Source organism: Coregonus clupeaformis, chromosome 21, assembly GCF_020615455.1.
Source record: "Coregonus clupeaformis isolate EN_2021a chromosome 21, ASM2061545v1, whole genome shotgun sequence".
NCBI classification, from domain to species: Eukaryota; Metazoa; Chordata; class Actinopteri; order Salmoniformes; family Salmonidae; genus Coregonus; species Coregonus clupeaformis.
The window spans coordinates 34,652,900-34,674,973 of NC_059212.1; the positions used below are offsets into that span (position 1 = coordinate 34,652,900).

A 22,074-nucleotide genomic window follows, 5' to 3' on the forward strand; every position below is an offset into this window, starting at 1 on the left:
CCTGGACATGTGCCCTGGCTTGAGCAGGGGGACCTTGCGTGCGCTGCAGGATTTTAATCCATGACGGCGTAGTGTGTTACTAATGGTTTTCTTTGAGACTGTGGTCCCAGCTCTCTTCAGGTCATTGACCAGGTCCTGCTGTGTAGTTCTGGGCTGATCCTTCACCTTCCTCATGATCATTGATGCCCCACGAGGTGAGATCTTGCATGGAGCCCCAGACCAACCGAGGGTGATTGACCGTCATCTTGAACTTCTTCAATTTTCTAATAATTGCGCCAACAGTTGTTGCCTTCTCACCAAGCTGCTTGCCTATTGTCCTGTAGCCCATCCCAGCCTTGTGCAGGTCTACAATTTTATCCCTGATGTCCTTACACAGCTCTCTGGTCTTGGCCATGGTGGAGAGGTTGGAGTCTGTTTGATTGAGTGTGTGGACAGGTGTCTTTTATACAGGTAACGAGTTCGAACAGGTGCAGTTAATACAGGTAATGAGTGGAGAACAGGAGGGCTACTTAAAGAAAAACTAACAGGTCTGTGCGAGCCGGAATTCTTACTAGTTGGTAGGTGATCAAATACTTATGTCATGCAATAAAATGCTAATTAATTACTTAAAAATCATACAATGTGATTTTCTGGATTTCATGCTTTGTAAGTAGGAAAACCTGCAAAATTGGCAGTGTATCAAATACTTGTTCTCCCCACTGTATATTGTTTGCAAACTGGTATGTGACATGTATTAATGCCAAAATAACATGCAAAACGGGTAAGCCCCAAAAAATCAAAAACAAAATGTGGGGCTCACTGTGCATATTGAAGAAATTGGAAGAACTGTCCACATTTTACCTTTCGTCAGCCAACAATATGAGTAGGCCTAACGAACAGCAAAAGCACTAGCCTATGTCAATCTACTATCCCCCATAGTACAAAGGTTGACCTATTCTGTGCGAGGAAATAAATATTCCAAACATATTCTGGGACAGTTGTGGGATGCGATAGATCCTAAATTAATACAACCACTAGCATCCAAAAATATTTTTTAAGCAATGTGGCTGACGCAACCGATGAGAAAGTTTATCAAAATGTAAAGCTAAAACTATCAGACTTTCTTCACATTATAAGCACAGCAATGCGCACATGGTAGTAGGCTATAAGCACAAATGTTCCATTAGCGGAAAACACCATTATCAAAAGTGACTGCAAATGCAATTATGCATGTAATGCTTTTATTATAAAGGTGCATTGTTATGGAGAAAAATTTTCTCATGAAGTGTTTGATTAGATTTTCGAATACATTTTAATTGATGTCAGAGTGATTAGAGGGACAATAGAGTGCTGAGTACCAGGCACTTAGCAAGTTTGGTAGGCTACTAATGAGCATCAGATCTTGGAGAAGCCTAATTACCGTGACTAAACGGTCACGTGGAATTTGACTGCCTTCATGACTCGTGAACACCGGTGTGGCTGTAATACAGTCACCACAACAGCCGTGTGTGTGTATGTGTGTGTGTTGGAGTGTCAGTGTAGTGTAGTGTGTGGGTAGAGTCCAGTGAATGTGCATAGTCAGTGCAAAAAAATACAAAAGGGGATAGCCATTTGATTAACAATACATCTGCTTTCACTGGACTAGCTTGTTTATATAGTTCTCCATCTTACCAAACCAGTCTCATCCTGGATAAGTTTGTTTATATCACCATTTAACTCTTTCGGGAAACTCCACTTTCTCTTTTTGTTATGCTGAGAATGATTTGTTCTGATTGTGGGGAAGAGTTGTAAGTAGTTTATATACTCATCGCTGAAGAACCTGAAATTAAGTATGACTTGAGTTATTGAACAGAGTAGTGTGTCATTGAGGGTGAATGGGCCCGACAAAATATTAAAATGCCTTTTGAATAGGGTATGGTAGTAGGTGCCAGGCGCTCCAGTTTGTGTCAAGAACTGCAACGCTGCTGGGTTTTTCACACTCAACAGTTTCCTGTGTGTATCAAGAATGGTCCACCACCCAAAGGACATCCAGCCAACTTGACACAACTGTGGGAAGCATTGGAGTCAACATGGGCCAGCATCCCTGTGGAACATTTTCAACACCTTGTAGAGTCCATGCCCCGACAAATTGAGCTTGTTCTGAGGGCAAAGGATAGGTGCAACTCCAATATAAGGAAGGTGTTCCTAATGTTTAGTATACTCTGTGTGTGTCACTACCATATCATTCATGTTCACTTGAATGATGCAGCACATAATTTGTTGTCTTCACCTTCATAGACAGTTTCATTTCCAGTTGTCTGTACATGTTTATATTTGGTGTTTGTCTTTCTCCAGCAACCGTGGAGTTCCGATCCTCGATGGAGGGCGGAGGCTGCACTCGGGAGCCCTCTAATATGAAGTCGTCCATGGTCCTGCCTTCCAAGAAATCTGTTGGTTTCCCCGGTGATGTTCAGGACAACGCTGCCAAGACCCCAATGTACCACAAACAGCCCCCTGCGCTCCCACCCAAACCTTTCAACAGGATCCCCAACCACAGCATCCCCAACTACAGCACAGGTAAGCACACACACACACCAGCAACTACAGCGACCCTGCCACTGATGCCCCTTGTTAGACTAAAACAAAGGCACTGTTAATGTGTCAAACCCTGAACAAGATTTGCTGATCTCCTTTAACAAAGGGAAAGTGGATTGGACGACATCAGTCAGGCTCTTCCTGTAGTTGTCTCCCCTGAGGGTGAGGGTAAGGAAGGACAAACATAGGTGTACATCTAAGGCTCAGACCTGTCAACAACGGGGACATTGGGACAATAATTTTATATACAATGTAATCATGTTTGGCACTGAAACGATTTACTGAACTGGAAAATGGCTTACAGTACAAAGCTCTGAGACAGAGACACAGTGAAAGTTTTAGACAGTTATGTAGTTGAATAATCGTAAACCTATTGTCAGTAGACGCGTGCACGCACACACATTGTGTCTGTGCAGATGGAGAGATTAGCGTCATTAAATCCCAGTGTAGCCAGGTCAGCTGTTGTCTGTGTCTGCCTGTCTGTCTCTGCTGGAGGTGGCAATGGCCTAATCTAATTCTCCCTGCTCAATCAAATCTGGACATTCTACTGTACACTGTCATGTTTATCTACTCTATCCGACTGTCGCCCGTCTTTTACAATATGGCTTGGTGATTGTGCTTAGAGCCCTGGGTTTTCCCTGGGCCAAGACATTTTCCTGGTCAGGACACACTAATCTGCAGTCCTACTTATACTTACCAGTTAAGACATCGTGGAAGAATGGACATGTCAAAGCATATTTAGTTCAGTCAAAGCACTCTGCTACTGCTATTCAGAAAAAAGTTACATTTATGTTTACCTGTTTCTGTTTCTTTCTCTACCCATCTGTCTCTCTGTCCAGACTCTTGCCAGCAGATGAAGCTGGCTTGTATGCAAGGCCAGGGAGGCAAGCTATCTCCTCCTCTACCTCCCAAGAAGGGGATGATCTGTGTGCCTCAAGGGGTAAAGGACAACTCCTGCTCCTCACCCTCACCCTCCCCCCTCAGCACCTTCTCCCAGCAGAAGTGCCCCCCTCCCCAGGGCCACCTCCAAGGCCACCCCCCCCACCATGGCCCTCTGCTGCCCTCGCATCTCACAGCCCTAGCCAACCTCCACCAGGGGCTCCAGGGGGGCGGGAACCACCATAACCACGGACACGCACACAACCACGGCCATCAGCTCCAGCTGCAGTACGGCTCCATGCAAGGCCACGCCCCCAGCCGCATCATCGAGGAGCTCAACAAGACGCTGGCCTTCAACCTACAGAGGCTGGAGAAGTGAGTTGTTGTATACACAGTATTAAATAAAACCATTATGGATCTCTATGGTTGAATAGTCTTTGTCCAGGAAGTTGCAGGTAGACATTAAGAGTTTAGATGGCGGGTCCTCCCGAGTGGTTCAGTGGTCTAAGGCACTGCATTGCAGTGCTAGAGGCGTCACTACAGACCCGGGTTCGATCCCGGGCTGTATCACTACCGGCCGTGATCGGGAGTCCCATAGGGCTGCACACAATTGGCCCAGCGTCGTCTGGGTTATGGGAGGGTTTGGCCGGGGGGGTGGCTTTACGACTCCTTGTGGCGGGCCGGGCGTGCCTCGGTCGTCAGTTTCCTCCGGCACATTGGTGCGGCTGGCTGGTTTTAAGAAGCGCGGTTTGGCGGGTCATGTTACGCAGGACGCATGACTCGAACTTCGCCTCCCAAGCCCGTTGGGGAGTTGCAGCGATGAGACGAGAGAAATTGGGGAGAAAAAGGGGGTAATAAAAAAAAAAGAAAATACAGTTTAGATGGCAAAACTTTATGATGGGAGTGAAGTGTAACATCCGTTCTGTATCATATATTTCTATCTCCAACACTCACCCTAGGTAAATAGTCAAAATTGAAGACTTGTATGCATTGAAGCCGCACTATCTGTTCTGTATAGCAGGTCCAGCTGGTTTGTAGGTCAGGTCACCCCTTGCCTGGTGATATTGGGGTCAGGCTGCCACCATGTGGCTTTGATGTAGAGGTCTGACCCAGCTCGCCTTGTTCCACTGGTACAGGGTGGCCCACTTTGACAGCAGACTGTGTGTATGTGGCACCATGGCACACAGGCCTCCTCCAGAGGCAAGCCTGGCACAACTGATGCCACAGCCTGTCTTGTCCTCTACCCTGTATTGGTGAATTGGACATGTCATTTCTCTGTAGTTTATGTAACACTTGGTTGCAGATTCATTCTGGTTGCGTTTTTTTGTCCCAATTTTGAGATAAAAAAACGCAACCAGAATGAATCTATCAGCTGTTCTCCATTTCCCTTATCTTTCAACTGAATTGAGTTGGTACAGCCAGTATTATCATATCATTTGTATAGACCGGGATCTCTTATTTCTGCAACCAAATGTCAGACCTCTTATTCATTCAGGTAGATTATACATTTACATTTACATTTTAGTCGTTTAGCAGACGCTCTTATCCAGAGCGACTTAGTTTTTTTTCTTTTCATACTGGCCCCCCGTGGGAATCGAACCCACAACCCTGGCGTTGCAAACGCCATGCTCTACCAACTGAGCTACATCCCTGCCGGCCATTCCCTCCCCTACCCTGGACGACGCTGGGCCAATTGTGCGCCGCCCCATGGGTCTCCCGGTCGCGGCCAGCTACGACAGAGCCTGGATTCGAACCAGGATCTCTAGTGGCACAGCTAACACTGCGATACAGTGCCTTAGACCACTGCGCCACTATGTATGCATGAGTATGATACCGCCTCACAGCAGCGGGTCCTCTTATGCACGCACACAGCAGGGACTTGTGGTTAGTCACAGCGTGATAGTCAAACATGACTCCCGAGTGGCGCAGTGGTCTAAGGCACTGCATAGCAGTGCTAGCTGTGCCACTAGAGATCCTGGTTCGAGTCCAGGCTCTGTCGCAGCCAGCCGCGACCGGGAGACCCATGGGCGGCGCACAATTGGTCCAGCGTCATCCGAGGTAGGGGAGGGTTTGGCCGGCAGGGATGTGGGTTTTTTCCCCACGGGGGGCCAGTATGAAAAAAATGAAATAAATAAATAAATTTTTAAAAATTACTAAAATGTATGCATTCACTAACTGTAATGACTAAAATGTAAATAGCTGTGTGGTATGTATATTAAACCCCCCTATCTACATCTGACTGCAATATGGAACCAGCCCCTCATCAACCCAGTTGATTGACCACTTTGTTTCATTGAACCTGAATGGTCTGTGATGTGAAGGATATGGACAACTATCTCATGCTGTGATCACCAACCGCGATCTTCAAGGCATTCCTAGTCTATCACCAAACATTTCTGTAGAAAAGCCAACGATAAAGCCTTGCGTATTTTTTTGTACTGTTTGCGGCAGGTGCACTTCATTCAGAAGCTCAGCGTGCCGGGTAGGCAAAGTGTTCCAATTTTGAACCAAAACATTTGTCTGAAGGGACTCTGCCTACCTGGCGGACCAGGAGAGCTAAATCAAGTGCGCCTACTGTGCTGGCCAATCGGATAGCTCAAATCACTGTGCCTACAGCTTCCACAACCCCACAGCAAAGTTTGCCTATGTGAGATTTCATAACTTTTAAAACTATGACCAGAGAGAGGCTGTCAAACAATACAGCAAAGAGCTGCTGTTTTTGAGTGAGTTCATGTTAAACACTTTTACAAAACATAAAATGCGCTTCTCCCTACTTCCACTCGCGCTACAACCAGCACTGCATCTGCAATGAATGAGTAGTCAATAAACCTGCGATAGACCTACATTTGTATTATTATTATTATTATTATTATTATTATTATTATTACTATTATTAGCTCATCATGTCTATTTTAACGTTGAGGAATATTTCACTTTCTCTGATCATAGGAACAACATGAATTTGCGCATGAGGCAGAAATAATGTGGTGTGACTTGAGTTTCACCATCAGGTGGAAGACCGTGTCCCCTCTCTCTGGTCAGTCTCACCGGAGGAAATAAGAGTGCAGGGACCCTCTGCTGCTCTCTCCCTCAGCTGAGACTGACCATCAGATGCTGGTACCATCAGTTCAGTAAAATAAAAAAACTTTTATTTCAATTTATGCTCAGCTGTGCCTCACAAGTGATACTACAACGTATCTATTTTCTTATCAAAGCTTGAGTTTTGATATATAATAGTGTGATCTGAGAAGAACAATATTGGCAGGCTAAGCATAGCCAATATGCTGTGATAATGTATTAGGCCTACTGCACAAATCTCATTCCTACATAACTTTTTTTATTAGGCAATGTTGCATAGGCTTACATTTTTTTGGGTCATGTTTTGAAACAATTCTGAGCGCTAGATCTCGATTTGCTTTTTGACTCCGAAAGTGATTTTGACGCCGATCAGTGGTCACCAACCTTTTCTAATGGTATGTAGGCTAATGTGGCGGTCATAGACTGAACTCCCTGCTAGGAACCTATGGCTCGGATAACCAGATATGTGTGTCTGTCTCACTAACTCAATGGCTGCAAGTCAAGGTGGACAATTTGGTGCTAATGACCATGATACAGGAATGGCACAGCCTCGACCTCGCACATCGAGTGCGTCAAGGCAATTCCAGCCAGACTGCCATTTTCTAAGATGACTACACAGAAGATGGGGAATGAGTCAACCACTTGTAGAGTCATGGTCATAGTGGCTCTCTACAGCACATTGTTGCATTTCTATAGCAATCATTAGATTCACACTGGGAAAGTGAAAAGTGGTAGATAGGAGAGATAACTATGAAGATTCTATCCTATCCATCATTACCACTAACACTTACCCCCTGGCCTCTCTTCTCCCTGCAGCAATGCAATGCGTTCTGGTCAGTGTAGTCTGCTGGACAGAAGCCAGGTGCCCTCTGAGGTCATCGACGAGGACGACAAAGAGAACATGCCCAACGAGTCCGACTATGAGGACCTGCCCAGCATGTACAAAAACGAGGATGATGATGATGAAGATGATGATGACTCTCTCTTTACAAGTAAGATCACCATGGTGGACACACACACACACACACGGTAGGATAATGTTGTGTTTTAACTGTGTCTGTGTGTAGGTTCCCTGGCTCTGGTCATTTATTTTATTAATGCTTGGTGTCTGTGTCTAGGTACCCTAGGTCTGAAAGTGTTGAGGAAGGATTCTCTGGCCGTCAAGCTGAGTAACCGTCCATCTAAGAGCGAGCTGGAGGAGAAGAACATCCTGCCTGTGCAGACTGACGAGGAGAGGCTGGAGTCCAGGCAGCAGATAGGCACCAAGCTCACACGGTGAGAGAGAGGGCACGCGCCACATACACCCTGCCCATGCAGAACTCTTATAACAAAGGAGGATTGCAAGGTGGACCAGGATCTTTTCAGTAGAGCAATTATTAGAGTCACAGATGGATAGTGACTAGAACAGACTCCATTGTATTTTCATAAATAGAGCGACGTGTCCATTTTATGTTAAATATCTTCAACATCCTTAATGTAGCACTAGACCAAGCATGCCTCTTCTGCAATGCCAACAGCTCTCTGATGTGTTTTGAAAGGCGTGTCCATTTCTCCTCTATAACAGAGCTTTCAGGAAACTGTTGTCAACAGCCAAATCTTGCACTGTGGCCCACTTTGGGAAAATGGTCTGATATCCCCGCTAACATAACTAGCTATGACTAATCTCACTCCCATCTGGCTTTTTGAAAGCGCAATGGAAGCCTCCTTTTTATCAAAACACTTTTCCATCAGTTTAGTTGTATTATTTTCTTTCCATCCGTTTAAAGATGAACCCTCCACCTCGTTAAGAGGGGCGCTGAGAACTGAGCTGACCTAATTTCAGCAATGCATCATCTCTCTACGTTCTCTCCCTCCCTCTTTTCTTCCCACTGCCTGCCGTCCTCCCTCGCTCACTGAATCACCACAGTGATATATGCCAAGGATTACCACACCACTCCTCCACACTCTCGCTATACTGACGGATCTCTCTCATTCATTCACTCACTCACTCACTCACTCACTCACTCACTAGCCCATACCAACAGCTCTCACACATGCAGCACCACCACACACATTGAGGTAAGGGAACAGACACCTTTAGAAGCCCATATGAAGTGATCACACACTCCTACAAACACAGCAGTAACACTTTTAATGGTTTCAGATTCCATTTCAATATGGCAATATACAGATGGGTTCTTTTTAATCCAAGGAGAACATGACCTAGTCATGCTTCTTTATCAATTAATCTATGGTTTGAAGGAATCTACCATCACTGAACAGGATGCTGTTTGGACAGAACAGACCTGGCCAGTAGGGAGACAATGAGATGGTAGTGAAGGAAGCGGTGGACGGAGGGAGTAGAAGAGGGAAGATAACGGATGTGTGGAGAAGAGACTGGGTGTTAAAGAGAAAAAGAGGGCGTACTCTGCAACTATTCCATGCTGTGATTGGCACATGGTGTGTTGTTCCCAGAAGGCATTATGTTGTTCCCAAAACGCTCCATGTCTCACTGTCCTTTACGCAGTGCCATTGTATGCGTCTCAAATGGCACCCTAGTCCCTATATTTTGCACTACTTTTGACCAGGGCCCATAGGGCTCTGGTCATAAGCAGTGCACTATATAAGGAATAGGGTGCCATTTGGGACACACTAGCAGCGTCATGACTCCCAATTTCATGCTATTTGCCATGTGCATTGTGCTCCTCTGTTGCAGCTCTCTGGCACGCCAATACAAATGGATGGTTGTAATCCTGAAGGAGGTCATTATGACAACCATCTCTTCTCCTTATTCTGATGAAGACTTAATAGACTGTATAATAGATCTTCATATTGGTCATTTCATCAAACGTATTGTGTAATTCCTTATGTAATGTCATTATGAATATGGCAATGGCCTCTTGTATAACAACGATGCTTTATGATGGTTTGGGATGAGCGCAGAGGTCCGTCAGACTGTCTGAGGTTGGGTTGAGGTCAGCGCCAGCGTGTGTCTGTGTAGATCTGCAGAACGCTGAGCTGACGTTGCGAGCAGAATGCTGAGAAGCGGAGACGTCTAGCAGACTCACTGTCTTGTTTCTCCGGGACGCGTGCAGCCGAGCGAGACACTGAGATGAGACAACACAAGACGAACCAATCAGTCTCTCTGTAACTTGAGTAACTCTGGGTCCTGGACATTGTAGCAGCAGACACCCGTCATGTAGGCTCAGGCAGAAACCTCTTGAGGTGCTCTAGCCATCATCCATAATGTCCCCACACAGTCCGAATAGCTACTACTGTGTTCAGAGCTTATTCCAAACAAACCAAATTAAAAGCATTTTCACCGACCTTGTTAGAATGTCATACTGTATTCAGCCAGTCATGTCAGGCACTTGATGTCAAAGAGATTTGATACAAGATTTCTCTCTCTCGACCTTGCACGCATAATAAAAGGGAAGAGGGTAAAGGCATAAATTAGGAATGTAAACTTTTCAAAGTGTTGACTCTTTTCAACTGCTTGCTTTCTACATTTACATTTTTACATTTTAGTCATTTAGCAGACGCTCTTATCCAGAGCGACTTACAGTTAGTGAATACATTTTTTTTTTTTATACTGGCCCCCCGTGGGAATCGAACCCACAACCCTGGCGTTGCAAATGCCATGCTCTATCAACTGAGCTACATCCCTGCCGGCCATTCCCTCCCCTACCCTGGACGACACTGGGCCAATTGTGCGCCGCCCATGAGTCTCCCGGTCGCGGCCGGCTGCGACAGAGCCTGGATTCGAACCAGGATCTCTAGTGGCACAGTTAGCACTGCGATGCAGTGCCTTAGACCACTGCGCCACTCAGGAGTTTCTCAAACAGTTTCATTCTCCCTCCCTATTTTCTTTATTTCTCCCTACATCTCTCTGTCTCTCTCTGTCTCTCTCTCTCTGTCTGTCTCTGTCTGTCTCTCTTGCGTTTCCCTCTTGCTCCACTCCTCCGTGGTGCAGAAGTCGCTGGATCAACTAGGAAAAGAGATGTAATCACATGAAAAATGTCAATCTCAATGTGACTTCCCTAGACAAAGTAACTAGGAGGGGGAGAATAGAGATGGGCATGGTTGACTGAACTGTATAGTGTGGTGCTGTATGCTATTGTTACAGCATATAATTTTGTGTGAATAACACCATTTACGAAATCTGGTTTATCTGGTCTGGAAGTAAATGTAAGAACTCAATGAAGAAAATTAGGGTGATGTGCACATCCTGACCTTGACAATACTGGTGCTGGTAAAAAAAAAAAGAAGGTTTTACTGAGATAAAGGCATGAGCCCTGTACACAGAATATTGCGGCTCACTGCCTTGAATCCAGTCAGTTTCTATTCATGTCTGTCAGAGAATAGATATAGTGACTGAGATGCCATCCGTCCTGACCTGCCAACTCAGCCATAGCTGTCACCCTGGTGCTGGCTGGCACTCAAGCTGTCACTCAACTGTCACTTAGATAACACTGGCTGGATGGAGTCCTGTAAAGGAGAAGTGACCGCAGGGGAGTGACTGAGTAGGAAGAGAAACTGAACTTTTTGTCATGTGATTTGTCCTGAGATGACACGCACAGAACCGGAAAGTGAGCCGCTTAGTTTAAAGGGACTGAGAAATATCCATGTTTGCATGTGTTTCTGTAGACTCAAAGTATCAAGTTGTAAAAAAATATAAAAAAATAGTGTGGGTCTTTTTTATTTATTTTATTTTTTCGTGCTAGCGTTAGCTAGCACTAGCCGGCTGTACCTGTGCCAAAACTCTTGTATTTTTCATCCTATAGCTTGTTCTCCATCTTTTTAAATAGTGAGCCAACATCTTTTCAGCACTTATTCCATGACTGATCAAAACTCGTTTCCTCATGCGCTCTCGTCTCTCTGCAGCAGACATATAGTGAGCAATATGTTTGGAACATCGAATCGCAATGAGATCACAGTATCAAATCGCAATACATACAGAATCTTGCGCATCGCAATACATATTGTATCGGCACCTAAGTATTGTAAAGCCTCTGGCAATTCCCAGCCCTACTATCAATGTAGGTTGAGTTGCCCATGTTTGGTCCTGTTGTCGTCGTCTATGGAGATTAGGCTAGTTGACAAAGTTTGCTTTTGTTGCTCAGGGGGTTTATCATGTTTTGGTTTTTGTACTATCCATCTGAAGTTGAGTTTGACTATTTACTGTTCGGTTGACTTGACCGTGTGTTTGTGCAGGCAGTTGAGTCAGAGGCCCAGTGCTGAGGAACTGGAACAGAGGAATATCCTGAAACGTGAGTACTGTATGTACCTCTACTTCCTGAACCTACCATTATAACACATCATCATTATATAGACAGGACAGTAGCAATTTACTGATAATAATCACCTCACTATTAAACCACTCTAATGTTCTCCCTTTTACAACTATTCCCAGTGACTTGACTTACCCTAATGTACCATATTAGTCCACATTTAATAAGTATTTTATGCTAGCCGCCTCGAACCACAGTTGCCCTGGTTATTTCAGAGGCCTACTTATCCAAGAGCCAGTGGCATACATCTTGCCTTTCTTCTCTCTCCTTCATTTGAGGACGGCAAGGCGGTGTGGTTCCCTCAGGATGCTGGCTAGGGCCAGGGAGGCTGGTTTCTCAGCTCAAACACACTCCGTATCAGAGAGACGCAGGCAGGCGCTAGCAGCTTGGGCTCCTCTGCTTTCATCATAGACCAGTTTACCACCAGTGCCTTGGTCTCCCAGAGGTTGCTCTGTGATTGGCAGTGTGTGTAAGGAGAGGAAAAGCGGGGTGTAAGACTCCAGGAATGGCAGTCTCCCCCACAACATAGCCTAGGTTAAATAAATGGGGCATGTCTTTATTTACATTTACATTTTAGCAGACACTTTTATTCAGAGGGACTTACAGGAGAAATTAAGTTTAAGTGCCTTGCTCAAGGGCACATTGACAGATTTTTCACATAGTTTGCTCTGGGATTCAAACCAGCAAGCTTTCGGTTAATGGCTCAACGCTCTTAACCACTAGGCTACCTGCAGCCCATTTATCAAATGGAACATTCTGTTTGGACTGGCACTCCAAACCAAGAGTACAGTGGTATAGTTATGCATTTAACGCAGAACTCTGTGGTGCGTTTTGGATTAGCAAGTATAGAATGTTTTCAGTCCTCTGCCTCCTTTTGATTTTAACTCCTTCCCTCTAAAGCTAGAGGGTGCTTTCTGATAATTAGTTTGGAGAGCATCCATGGAAAAGGATAAGAGTAATCTCTAGTGAGATGGAAGTATTTCTCTTTTCTGAGCAAAACTGGATATGACTGGGTCTGAATATTCCCATTTGTTCCCTAGAAGCAAGAAATGTGTTTTATTTTAATGTAACTTAAACCAGCCAACCAACCCCATGTTAAGGAATGTTGAACTAGCCATGTGGGAATGGGGGATAGAGAAACAGAATTTCCCTTCCTCCGTTTCTGCAATGCAAATAGTCCTACATTACAAACAGGCAACGATGATGAAGATGATGAAGATGATAAACCATTGAAGGCTTTGAGAAATTCAGCGATGTAGAATATTAAGAAGTGTGTTTGTGTGCTGCATTTTAATTATGTAAATTAGGTGTTATTCTCCTTCCAGTAGTGTTAAAACATTTCCTAAGCAGCACAGCCCACTCATCATGTGTGCCCTGAAACACGGTCTAACCTCTGACCCCTTGTGTTTTCTCACAGCGCTCAACGAACAGGAGGAGTTGGAGGAGAAGAGGGAAATAAAACGACGATTAACGCGAAAGGTAAGGCAGGAGAGGGGCTTCCAAAAAGTAGGAGCTGTGGAACTTCCAATTCCATCCTGACTACAAAAATAGCTTTAGAAAAATGCTGCATAACCCCCATGGGCAAACAGCGTGCCAACTGCCAAGGCTCACAGTTGTTCTTTAAGGTGTTGGACAGGACAGACACAGCAAAACAAACAGCAAAACAATGACTCACTCTGCGTGAGAGGAGAGCAAGGTGTGAAATCAGTGGTAGTCACAGCACTACATCTCCCAGATCACCCCAGGGGACGGTCGTGTCCTCAGTGCCCTTGGCACTGGCATTTGTGAGCAAACCATAACGATCCCCTCATACAACTAGTCTTACATTCTCTTAGTAAACAATAAGCCCTTTATCACGCCCAGATGCAGTAATGTAGTGTTGCTTGGGACTGTACTATTTATAAAAGTCAAACCAAAATCACTAGTTTATTTTTAATGTTTATTGTATTGATGTTGGTTTATTTTCTGCCCAGGGACTATAGATGAAAATGTGCTATCTAGCTAAATCTGGTGCAATGGCATGTAACAAATAAACAAATGAATAAGTTGGATCAATAATTTGCAGTGTAATTGAATGGCTTCAGAAACCAAGCTGTATAGATGTTTAGGTTGCCTCCAGTGGATTAGCCTTCAGGCCTGATAAGTCTCCTCCTGGATAAAGGTTGATATAGTGGTCTTTGCTTTGTACAATCTGTACTCACCCCAACATGCTAATCTATCATGTGGAGTACAGTATAGCTGCTTCATATAGCAGTTGGAGGGACCTTCAGCATACTAGCTTTCAGGCCTGATAAACTTCCTGTGTAACGGTTGATAATGCTGTATTTTCCAGTGTAAAGATAATGTTACGGCCTTTGCTCTGTCAATACCATACGTGGATTATTTATATGTCTATGGTCCATACTCATCACAACACTATGTTCCTCTCTCTTGTTCCAGCTGAGCCAGAGGCCTACGGTGGAGGAGCTGAGACAGGCTAAGATCCTGATCCGCTTCAGTGACTACGTAGAGGTGTCCGACGCCCCGGAACACGACCGACGGGCAGACAAACCCTGGACCCGCCTCACGGCAGCCGACAAGGCAAGTAGTGGTGGGGATGGGTGGGTAAAAGGAGCTACATGTAGCATTTTAGTGATCATTTCTATTTCCTTGTGGAAATGCTACATGTATCACCTTTGAGCCATATTTATTTAGTACTTTGTCAAGCGGTGTCATTTAGCATCAAATTGCCTTTATGAGGTTGTGTATACTGGTATGAGGTATGGTATTAGCTTCTTTGAAGTCGGTTTATGCTGCAGAGAAAATCCTATTGTACATAGACACAGCCCTGGGGAGTACATGAGCGACTTGACCCTCACAATGCGGATCTACCCATAATCTATTCCTTCATATCTATTATCATTTAAGATTTTCCCCTGCCCAAATCAAAGGTCGAAAGCCTATCGGTCTGTAGTGTTGTACTTCCCCTGTGCTGTTATAGCAGTAACAACAACAACATTGGCAGCCGTGGTAGCAGCCCCTCTCTGAAGACTGCCCTGGATCAATCGATCTCCACCGTTCAGTTCAGAGCTCAGAAGCATAATGCGGGAGTTTAATGCCAGGACATTTCCTCTCCTCTCCTCACAGCACTTCCAGGCTGCTGTTTAGATGTTTCCCCCCCCCTTTGTTTACCGCTCCGAGAGTAAACACCCCCGAGCGATCCTCCCGGCCGTCGGAACGTGGTTCTGACTTTTAATGAACTGTGTATTTCTTAGAAGAGCGAGCCGCTCTCCATTCTCTCCTTTCTGTCATCCTTGTGATGTTGGAGGCAGCAGTGGGATCCGAGCATACGGGGTCAACACCTGAGGACCGTTCAGGTGCAAAAACATGGCAACTAGTTAACTCTGCCTTCTGTTACACAACGTTCCTCATTACGTAAAATAATAATGAGGGGACAGTCTGGGTAGCCATTTGATTAAATGTTCAGGAGTCTTATGGCTTGGGGGTAGAAGCTGATTAGAAGCCTCTTCGACCTAGACTTGGTGCTCCAGTACCGCTTGCCGTGCGGTAGCCGAGAGAACAGTATATGACTAGGGTGGCTGGAGTCTTTGACAATTTTTAGGGCCTTCCTCTGACACCTCCTGGTATAGAGGTCCTGGATGACAGGAAGCTTGGCCCCAGTGATGTACTGGGCCGTACGCACTACCCTCTGTAGTGCCTTGCAGTCGGAGGCAGAGCAGTTGCCATACCAGGCAGTGATGCAACCAGTCAGGATGCTCTCGATGGTGCAGCTGTAGAACCTTTTGAGGATCTGAGGACCCATGCCAAATCTTTTCAGTCTCCTTAGCGAATAGGTTTTGTCGTGCCCTCTTCACGACCTTTCGTGGTGTGCTTTGACCATGTTAGTTTGTTGGTGATGTGGACACCAAGGAACATGAAGCTCTCAACCTGCTCCACTACAGCCCCGTCGATGAGAATGGGGGCGTGCTCGGTCCTCTTATTTTTCCTGTAGTGCACAATCATCTCCTTTTGTCTTGATCACGTTGAGGGAGAAGTTGTTGTCCTGGCACCACACGGCCAGGTCTCTGACCTCCTCCCTATAGGCTGTCTCGTCGTTGTCGGTGATCAGGCCTATCAATGTTGTGTCATCAGAAAACTTAATGATGGTGTTGGAGTCGTGCCTGGCCTTGCAGTCATGAGTGAACAGGGAGTACAGGAGGGGACTGAGCACGCACCCCTGAGTGGCCCCCGTGTTGAAGATCAGCATGGCGGATGTGTTGTTACCTACCCTTACCACCTGGGGGCGGCCCGTCAGGAAGTCCAGGATCCAGTTGCAGAGGGAGGTGTTAGCCTAGTGATGAGCTTTGAGGGCAATATTGTGTTGAACGCTGAGCTGTAGTCAATGAATAGCATTCTCACATAGGTGTTTATTTTTGTCCAGGTGTGAAAGGGCAGTGTGGAGCGCAATAGAGATTGCATCATCTGTGGATCTGTTGGGGCGGTATGCAAATTGGAGTGGGTCTAGGGTTTCTGGGATAATGGTGTTGTGAGCCATGACCAGCCTTTCAAAGAACTTCATGGCTACAGAAGTGAGTGCAACGGGTCGGTAGTCATTTAGGCAGGTTACCTTAGTGTTCTTGGGCACAGGGACTATGGTGGTCTGCTTGAAACATGTTGGTATTACAGACTCAGACAGGGAGAGGTTGAAAATGTCAGTGAAGACACTTGCCAGTTGGTCAGCGCGTGCTCGGAGTACATGTCCTGGTAATCCGTCTGGCCCTGCGGCCTTGTGAATGTTGACCTGTTTAAAGATCTTGCTCACATCGGCTATGGAGAACGTGATCACAGTCGTCCAGAACAGCTGATGCTCTCATGCATGTTTCAGTGTTACTTGCCGAGCATAGAAGTAATTTAGCTTGTCTGGTAGGCTTGTGTCACTGGGCAGCTCGCAACTGTGCTTCCCTTTGTAGTCTGTAATAGTTTTCAAGCCCTGCCTCATCCGACGAGCGTCGGAGCCGGTGTAGTACGATTCAATTTTAGTCCTGTATCGATGCTTTGCCTGTTTGATGGATCGTCGGAGGGCATAGCAGGATTTCTTACAAGCTTCCGGGTTAGAGTCCCGCTCCTTGAAAGCGGCAGCTCTACCTTTTAGCTCAGTGCGGATGTTGCCTGTAATCCATGGCTTCTGGTTGGGGTATGTACGTACAGTCACTGTGGGGACGACGTCATCAATGCACTTATTGATGAAGCCAGTGACTGATGTGGTGTACTCCTCAATGCCATCGGAAGAATCCCGGAACATATTCCAGTCTGTGCTAGCAAAACAGTCATGTAGCTTAGCATCTGCTTCATCTGACCACTTTTTTTTTATTGTCACTGGTGCTTCCTGCTTTAATTAGACTTGTCTGTGACGTCACCGGCCTGTGTCAGAACTAAAGACTTGACTGAGCCACCACATATTGTTCCTGGAAGAAGTTTGAGTCATCTTCTGGGTTGTGATCATTTTAAGGATGCATTACATCTAATCAGATGTGCTTGTACCCGATTTTGATCTAAGAAACCACACAATACAACCACCACAAAAGGTTGCTTCCGGTGCTGTTATCCCAAATGGTGCAAAGAAGGGGAATGTACTAGAGGATTCTTTTCATTATTTTGTACAGGCTAAAATGTCATGTTTTTCTAAGCACACAACCCTTGTGAATGTTGCGATACTGATCAACATGGTGCACAAACTAAGGTGCTACCTTGAGTACAAGGCAGCAGGGTGGAGATTATTGAAGGTTCTTTATTGTTGCTCCCTCAAACCAGCGGGAGGGAGAGGATGGAAAAGATGGCGACCAAGGGAGAAGTGTGTTTTTAATGGAGAGAATTTAGTTTATTCACTCTTGACCTGAAGAGGAGAGTACATGATGCATGAAGCATCTAAAAGGAGTCTGAGCAAGACCTGAGTGACTTTCTATTTGTCTGGGCACTAACCCTTTGTTCCCCTCGCAACCTGTTTGTCCTTCACAGGCAGCCATACGGAAGGAACTCAATGATTTCAAGAGCCATGAGATGGAAGTGCACGAGTCAAGTCGCCATTTAACCAGGTAAAGACGTGCATTAGCATGTTTAATGGTATGTATTTGTATGCATGAACACATCCCCGACTGTCATGGTGAAAAGCAATGGCTTTACAAACCTTTAAATACTTGATATGAACAGTGCATTCAGAAAGTATTCAGACCCCTTGACTTTTTCCACATTTTGTTACGTTACAGCCTTATTCTAAGATGGATTAAATCATTTCCCCCCCTTATCAATCTACACACAATACCCCATAATGACAAAGCATAAACTGGTTTTTAGAATTTTTTGCAAATTTATAAAATAAAACATACCAAGTATTCAGACCCTTTGCTATGAGACTCGAAGTTGAGCTCAGGTGCATCCTGTTTCCATTGATCATCCTTGAGATGTTTCTACAACTTGATTGGAATCCACCTGTGGTAAATTCAATTGATTGGACATGATTTGGAAAGGCACACACCTGTCTATATAAGGTCCCACAGTTGACAGTGCATGTCAGAGCAAAAACCAAGCCATGAGGTTGAAAGAATTGTCCGTAGAGCTCTGAGACAGGATTGTGTCGAGGCACAGATCTGGGGAAGAGTACCAGAAAATGTCTGCAGCATTGAAGGTCCCCAAGAACAGTGGCCTCCATCATTCTTAAATGGAAGAAGTTTGGAACCACCAAGACTCTTCCTAGGCCCCGTGTAGCTCAGTTGGTAGAGCATGGCGCTTGCAACGCCAGGGTTGTGGGTTCTATTCCCACGGGGAGCCAGTATGAAAAAAAAATATATATATATATATATATATGTGTGTGTGTGTGTGTGTGTGTGTGTGTGTATATGTGTAATATATATATATATATATATATATATATATATGTATGCACTCACTAACTGTAAGTCGCTCTGGATAAGCGCGTCTGCTAAATGACTAAAATGTAGATCTGGCTGCCCGGCCACCAATCAGGCCTTTATGGTAGTGGCCAGACGGAAGCCACTCCTCAGTAAAAGGCACATGACAGCCCGCTTGGAGTTTGCCAAAAGGCACCTAAAGACTCTCAGTCCATGAAAAACAAGATTCTCTAGTCAGATGAAACCAAGATTGAGCGTCACATCTGGAGGACACCTGGCATCATCCCTACGGTGAAGCGTGGTGGCAGCATCATGCTGTAGGGATGTTTTTCAGCGGCGGGGACCGGGAGACTAGTCAGGATCAAGGGAAAGATGAACAGAGCAAAGTACAGAGAGATCCTTGATGAAAACCTGCTCAGGACCTCAGACTGGGGGGAAGGTTCACCTTCCAACAGGACAACGACCCTAAGCACACAGCCAAGAAAATGCAGGAGTGGCTTCGGGACAAGTCTCTGAATGTCCCCGAGTGGGCCAGCCAGAGCCCGGAATTGAACCTGATCGAACATCTCTGGAGAGACCTGAAAATAACTGTGCAGCGACGCTCCCCATCCAACCTGACAGAGCTTGAGAGGATCTGCAGAGAAGAATTGGAGGAACTCTCCAAATACAGGTGTGCCAAGCTTGTAGCATCATACCCAAGAAGACTCAAGGCTGTTATCGCTGCCATAGGTGCTTCAACAAAGTACTGAGTAAAGGGTCTGAATACTTATGTAAATGTGTTATTTCCGTTTTTTTATTTTTTATACATTTGCAAAAATGTCTAAAAATATGTTTTTGTTTGTCATTATTGTGTGTAGATTTGAGAGGAAAAAACTATTTCATCCATTTTAGAATAAGGCTGTAACGTAACAACATTTGGGAAAAATCAAGGGGTCTGAATGCTTTCCGAATGTACTGTATGTATACGGCATACCTTTTCCAGTAACCTATAATAAGGGAATTGCAATATGTGACCTTTGGAATTCGTACAAATGACAGTATTTTCTGCTCTTTTCTCCCTCAGGTTTCACAGACCGTAGACCATCACTGTCTATAGGAACGCAAGACAGACTGGCTGTTTTCCTTCACTGAGAACCATAAGTGCTGGACAGTAAATGGTGCCCGTTTCTACAATAAGGTCATGTCTTCTTCTGATCTGAAATGCCTTGTCAATACCCTGCTACTCAGTCGGTCGGTACCTTCCCCTCCAGAGACAAACAGTAGTTGGACACCTGATTTAGTAGCCCCCCCAACTCCCACCTCAATTTTCTCAGCCCTTTCTCTATGTAACTGACTAGTTCGTCCCACACCCTAGTGCTGAGCTCTCAGGAAGGCGCTCAGTGCTTTGGGGATGATGATGATGGGCTGGTTGGGATTGGACACCTGCCATTTCTACTCCATGGACTGGCTGTCATGGTTACCAGGTACCTATGCCCCACCCTTGTCACGGTCTCATCATTGGATGTGATTGGCTTGTCACTATTGGTGGAAGGAGCCTCCACATCCTCACTCTTAATCAGAAAGGACATTTTTACCCATGGACATTGGGAGAGATGGACATCAACCACTTGGAGAATGTTATCCTTGGTCTGTTAAGATTAACCTAGTGCTGTGTGTGGATTCATCTACAAGTGTTTGAGTGGTTAAATAGAAAAATAAGTGAGGGATCCAGTCCATACAACACTCCAGAATTATGTGCAATATTTTCCCTCTGCCCTCTCCTTAGGTCATAGTGCCCTCTGGGGTTCACCCTGTCATTACCATGTACTCCCACCTCTACTTCTCCCCATGGTGGTCAGTTCAGTTCCCACTGTACCGACAATGTTGATATCTATTGCTAACTGTGAATTTGAGAGTGCAGACAGTGTTTTGTTTACACTCTCTCCAAATATACATTGTGTTTATACAGAGATATGAAGTAACATTTTAAATAGAATCATGCTTCAATACTGTCCATTTCATGTTGGGATCCTGAAAGGATGAAAGGGTAACCTTAATGAAAAATGTAGCTGGCAGATAATGCACTGACTGTATGTGTTAAGGTTGAACAGCTTTTTATATAATTTTTATTTTTTTTTAAGTGCCACTTTTTTATTTTAAACTGTGGGTTACGTGGCTTTAGGGGTGTCACAGGTCTCTGATGTTTGAATATAGACTCCTTCAGAGAAGAGCTATAATACGTCCCAAATCGCATCCTATTTCCTATATAGTACACTACTTTTGACCAGAGACATATGGGCCCTGTTCAAAAGTAGTGCACTGAATAGGGAATAGGGTGCCATTTAGGATGTAACGTGTGGCTCACCATCCAGGGATACTTTGTTTTTTATTGTTGAGAATGACGCTTTTCTCGTTTTGCAGTCTTATGTTTAATGAACTCTGCTGATGTGACTGCACTGCACTCTGTGTTTTTGTTTTCTTCTGTATTTTCTGTATATTTAAGAACGAGCAATAGTCTTTCTGCCTCTTGGCAAACTGTATGAAAACTTTTTTACTTTGCTTGTAAATGGTCCTCTCCTTCATTTCATTTTTTTGTTGATATTTTAGGAAAGGCCCCAATGGGAATATCGGAATTGGATTCCTATTGGCCACTGTCTGAGTTGTTTTTAAATGGTACGCATTACTCTTATAGTTGCAATATGAAAAAGTTTGCTTGTCATAAGACGTAGATTAGATATGGTGAAGGGCCTGATTGGCCACCTACTGTATTCATGTACCTGCATAGGAAGATGCACCAACAAAAAGACATGCTCTGTCATTTTTTACGTCTTTGTAGTTGAGGCCCCAATGAAATTTACGAAAACATTCTGGAACATAGAAGGTATTGCACATATGTTTGGTTATCAGGTAAACATGGGTCATTATATAAAATGTTAGTTTGGAGCATTTATTCTCCACATATTGCTTACTTTATTACACAGGTTATTCTCTTTCCCAATGTCCCAGTTTGATTTTCCTAATTTAATTGGAGCACCTTAAATCAGTAGAGCCTTCAAGAGATGATGGGGCCATGTTTTCTGCTCGAACCAGTTTCCTTTTTGATTCCAGCATCATGCCACACACGTCATCATGTTTGCCTCAAACCGTTTTGGGCATAGTGGAGAATCCTAAAGCTTTGATCAACACCTTGAGGAGGCTGCTCTCCGTTTGTCTATTGAAAAACCACTTAACCGCATAGCATGAGGATGGCGTCATGTTGGAATCGACGAATATGAATTCAGCCATAAACTGTTTTCTGTGACATGTACTTGGTGACAATTAATTAATTTGAAAGTGATATTTGCCATTTATTTTGGAAATATGGATTCCTTTCCATTTACAATGTCAATGACTGCCATGTCTCTCTCTATTAAACGTCATTATGTATTTTG

The 22,074-nt window shown here is 44.8% G+C and overlaps 1 protein-coding gene across 4 annotated transcripts in view; it reads left to right on the forward strand.

The window, feature by feature from the left end:
• The window catches only part of LOC121535315 (phosphatase and actin regulator 1), a 109,091-nt gene extending 87,017 nt beyond the window's left edge, over positions 1–22,074 (forward strand). For 2 of the 4 annotated variants that reach the window (XM_041842261.2, XM_041842258.2), the window contains exons 4-12: positions 2,314–2,535; positions 3,393–3,807; positions 7,327–7,502; positions 7,629–7,785; positions 11,704–11,768; positions 13,198–13,259; positions 14,220–14,360; positions 17,775–17,851; positions 19,728–22,074. In XM_041842261.2, coding sequence (XP_041698195.1) covers positions 2,314–2,535; positions 3,393–3,807; positions 7,327–7,502; positions 7,629–7,785; positions 11,704–11,768; positions 13,198–13,259; positions 14,220–14,360; positions 17,775–17,851; positions 19,728–19,743 — 1,331 coding nt within the window. In that variant the 3' untranslated portion in view covers positions 19,744–22,074. The remainder of the gene's footprint in view (positions 1–2,313; positions 2,536–3,392; positions 3,808–7,326; positions 7,503–7,628; positions 7,786–11,703; positions 11,769–13,197; positions 13,260–14,219; positions 14,361–17,774; positions 17,852–19,727) is intronic. The other 2 variants (XM_041842262.2, XM_041842259.2) reach the window with 1 other exon arrangement.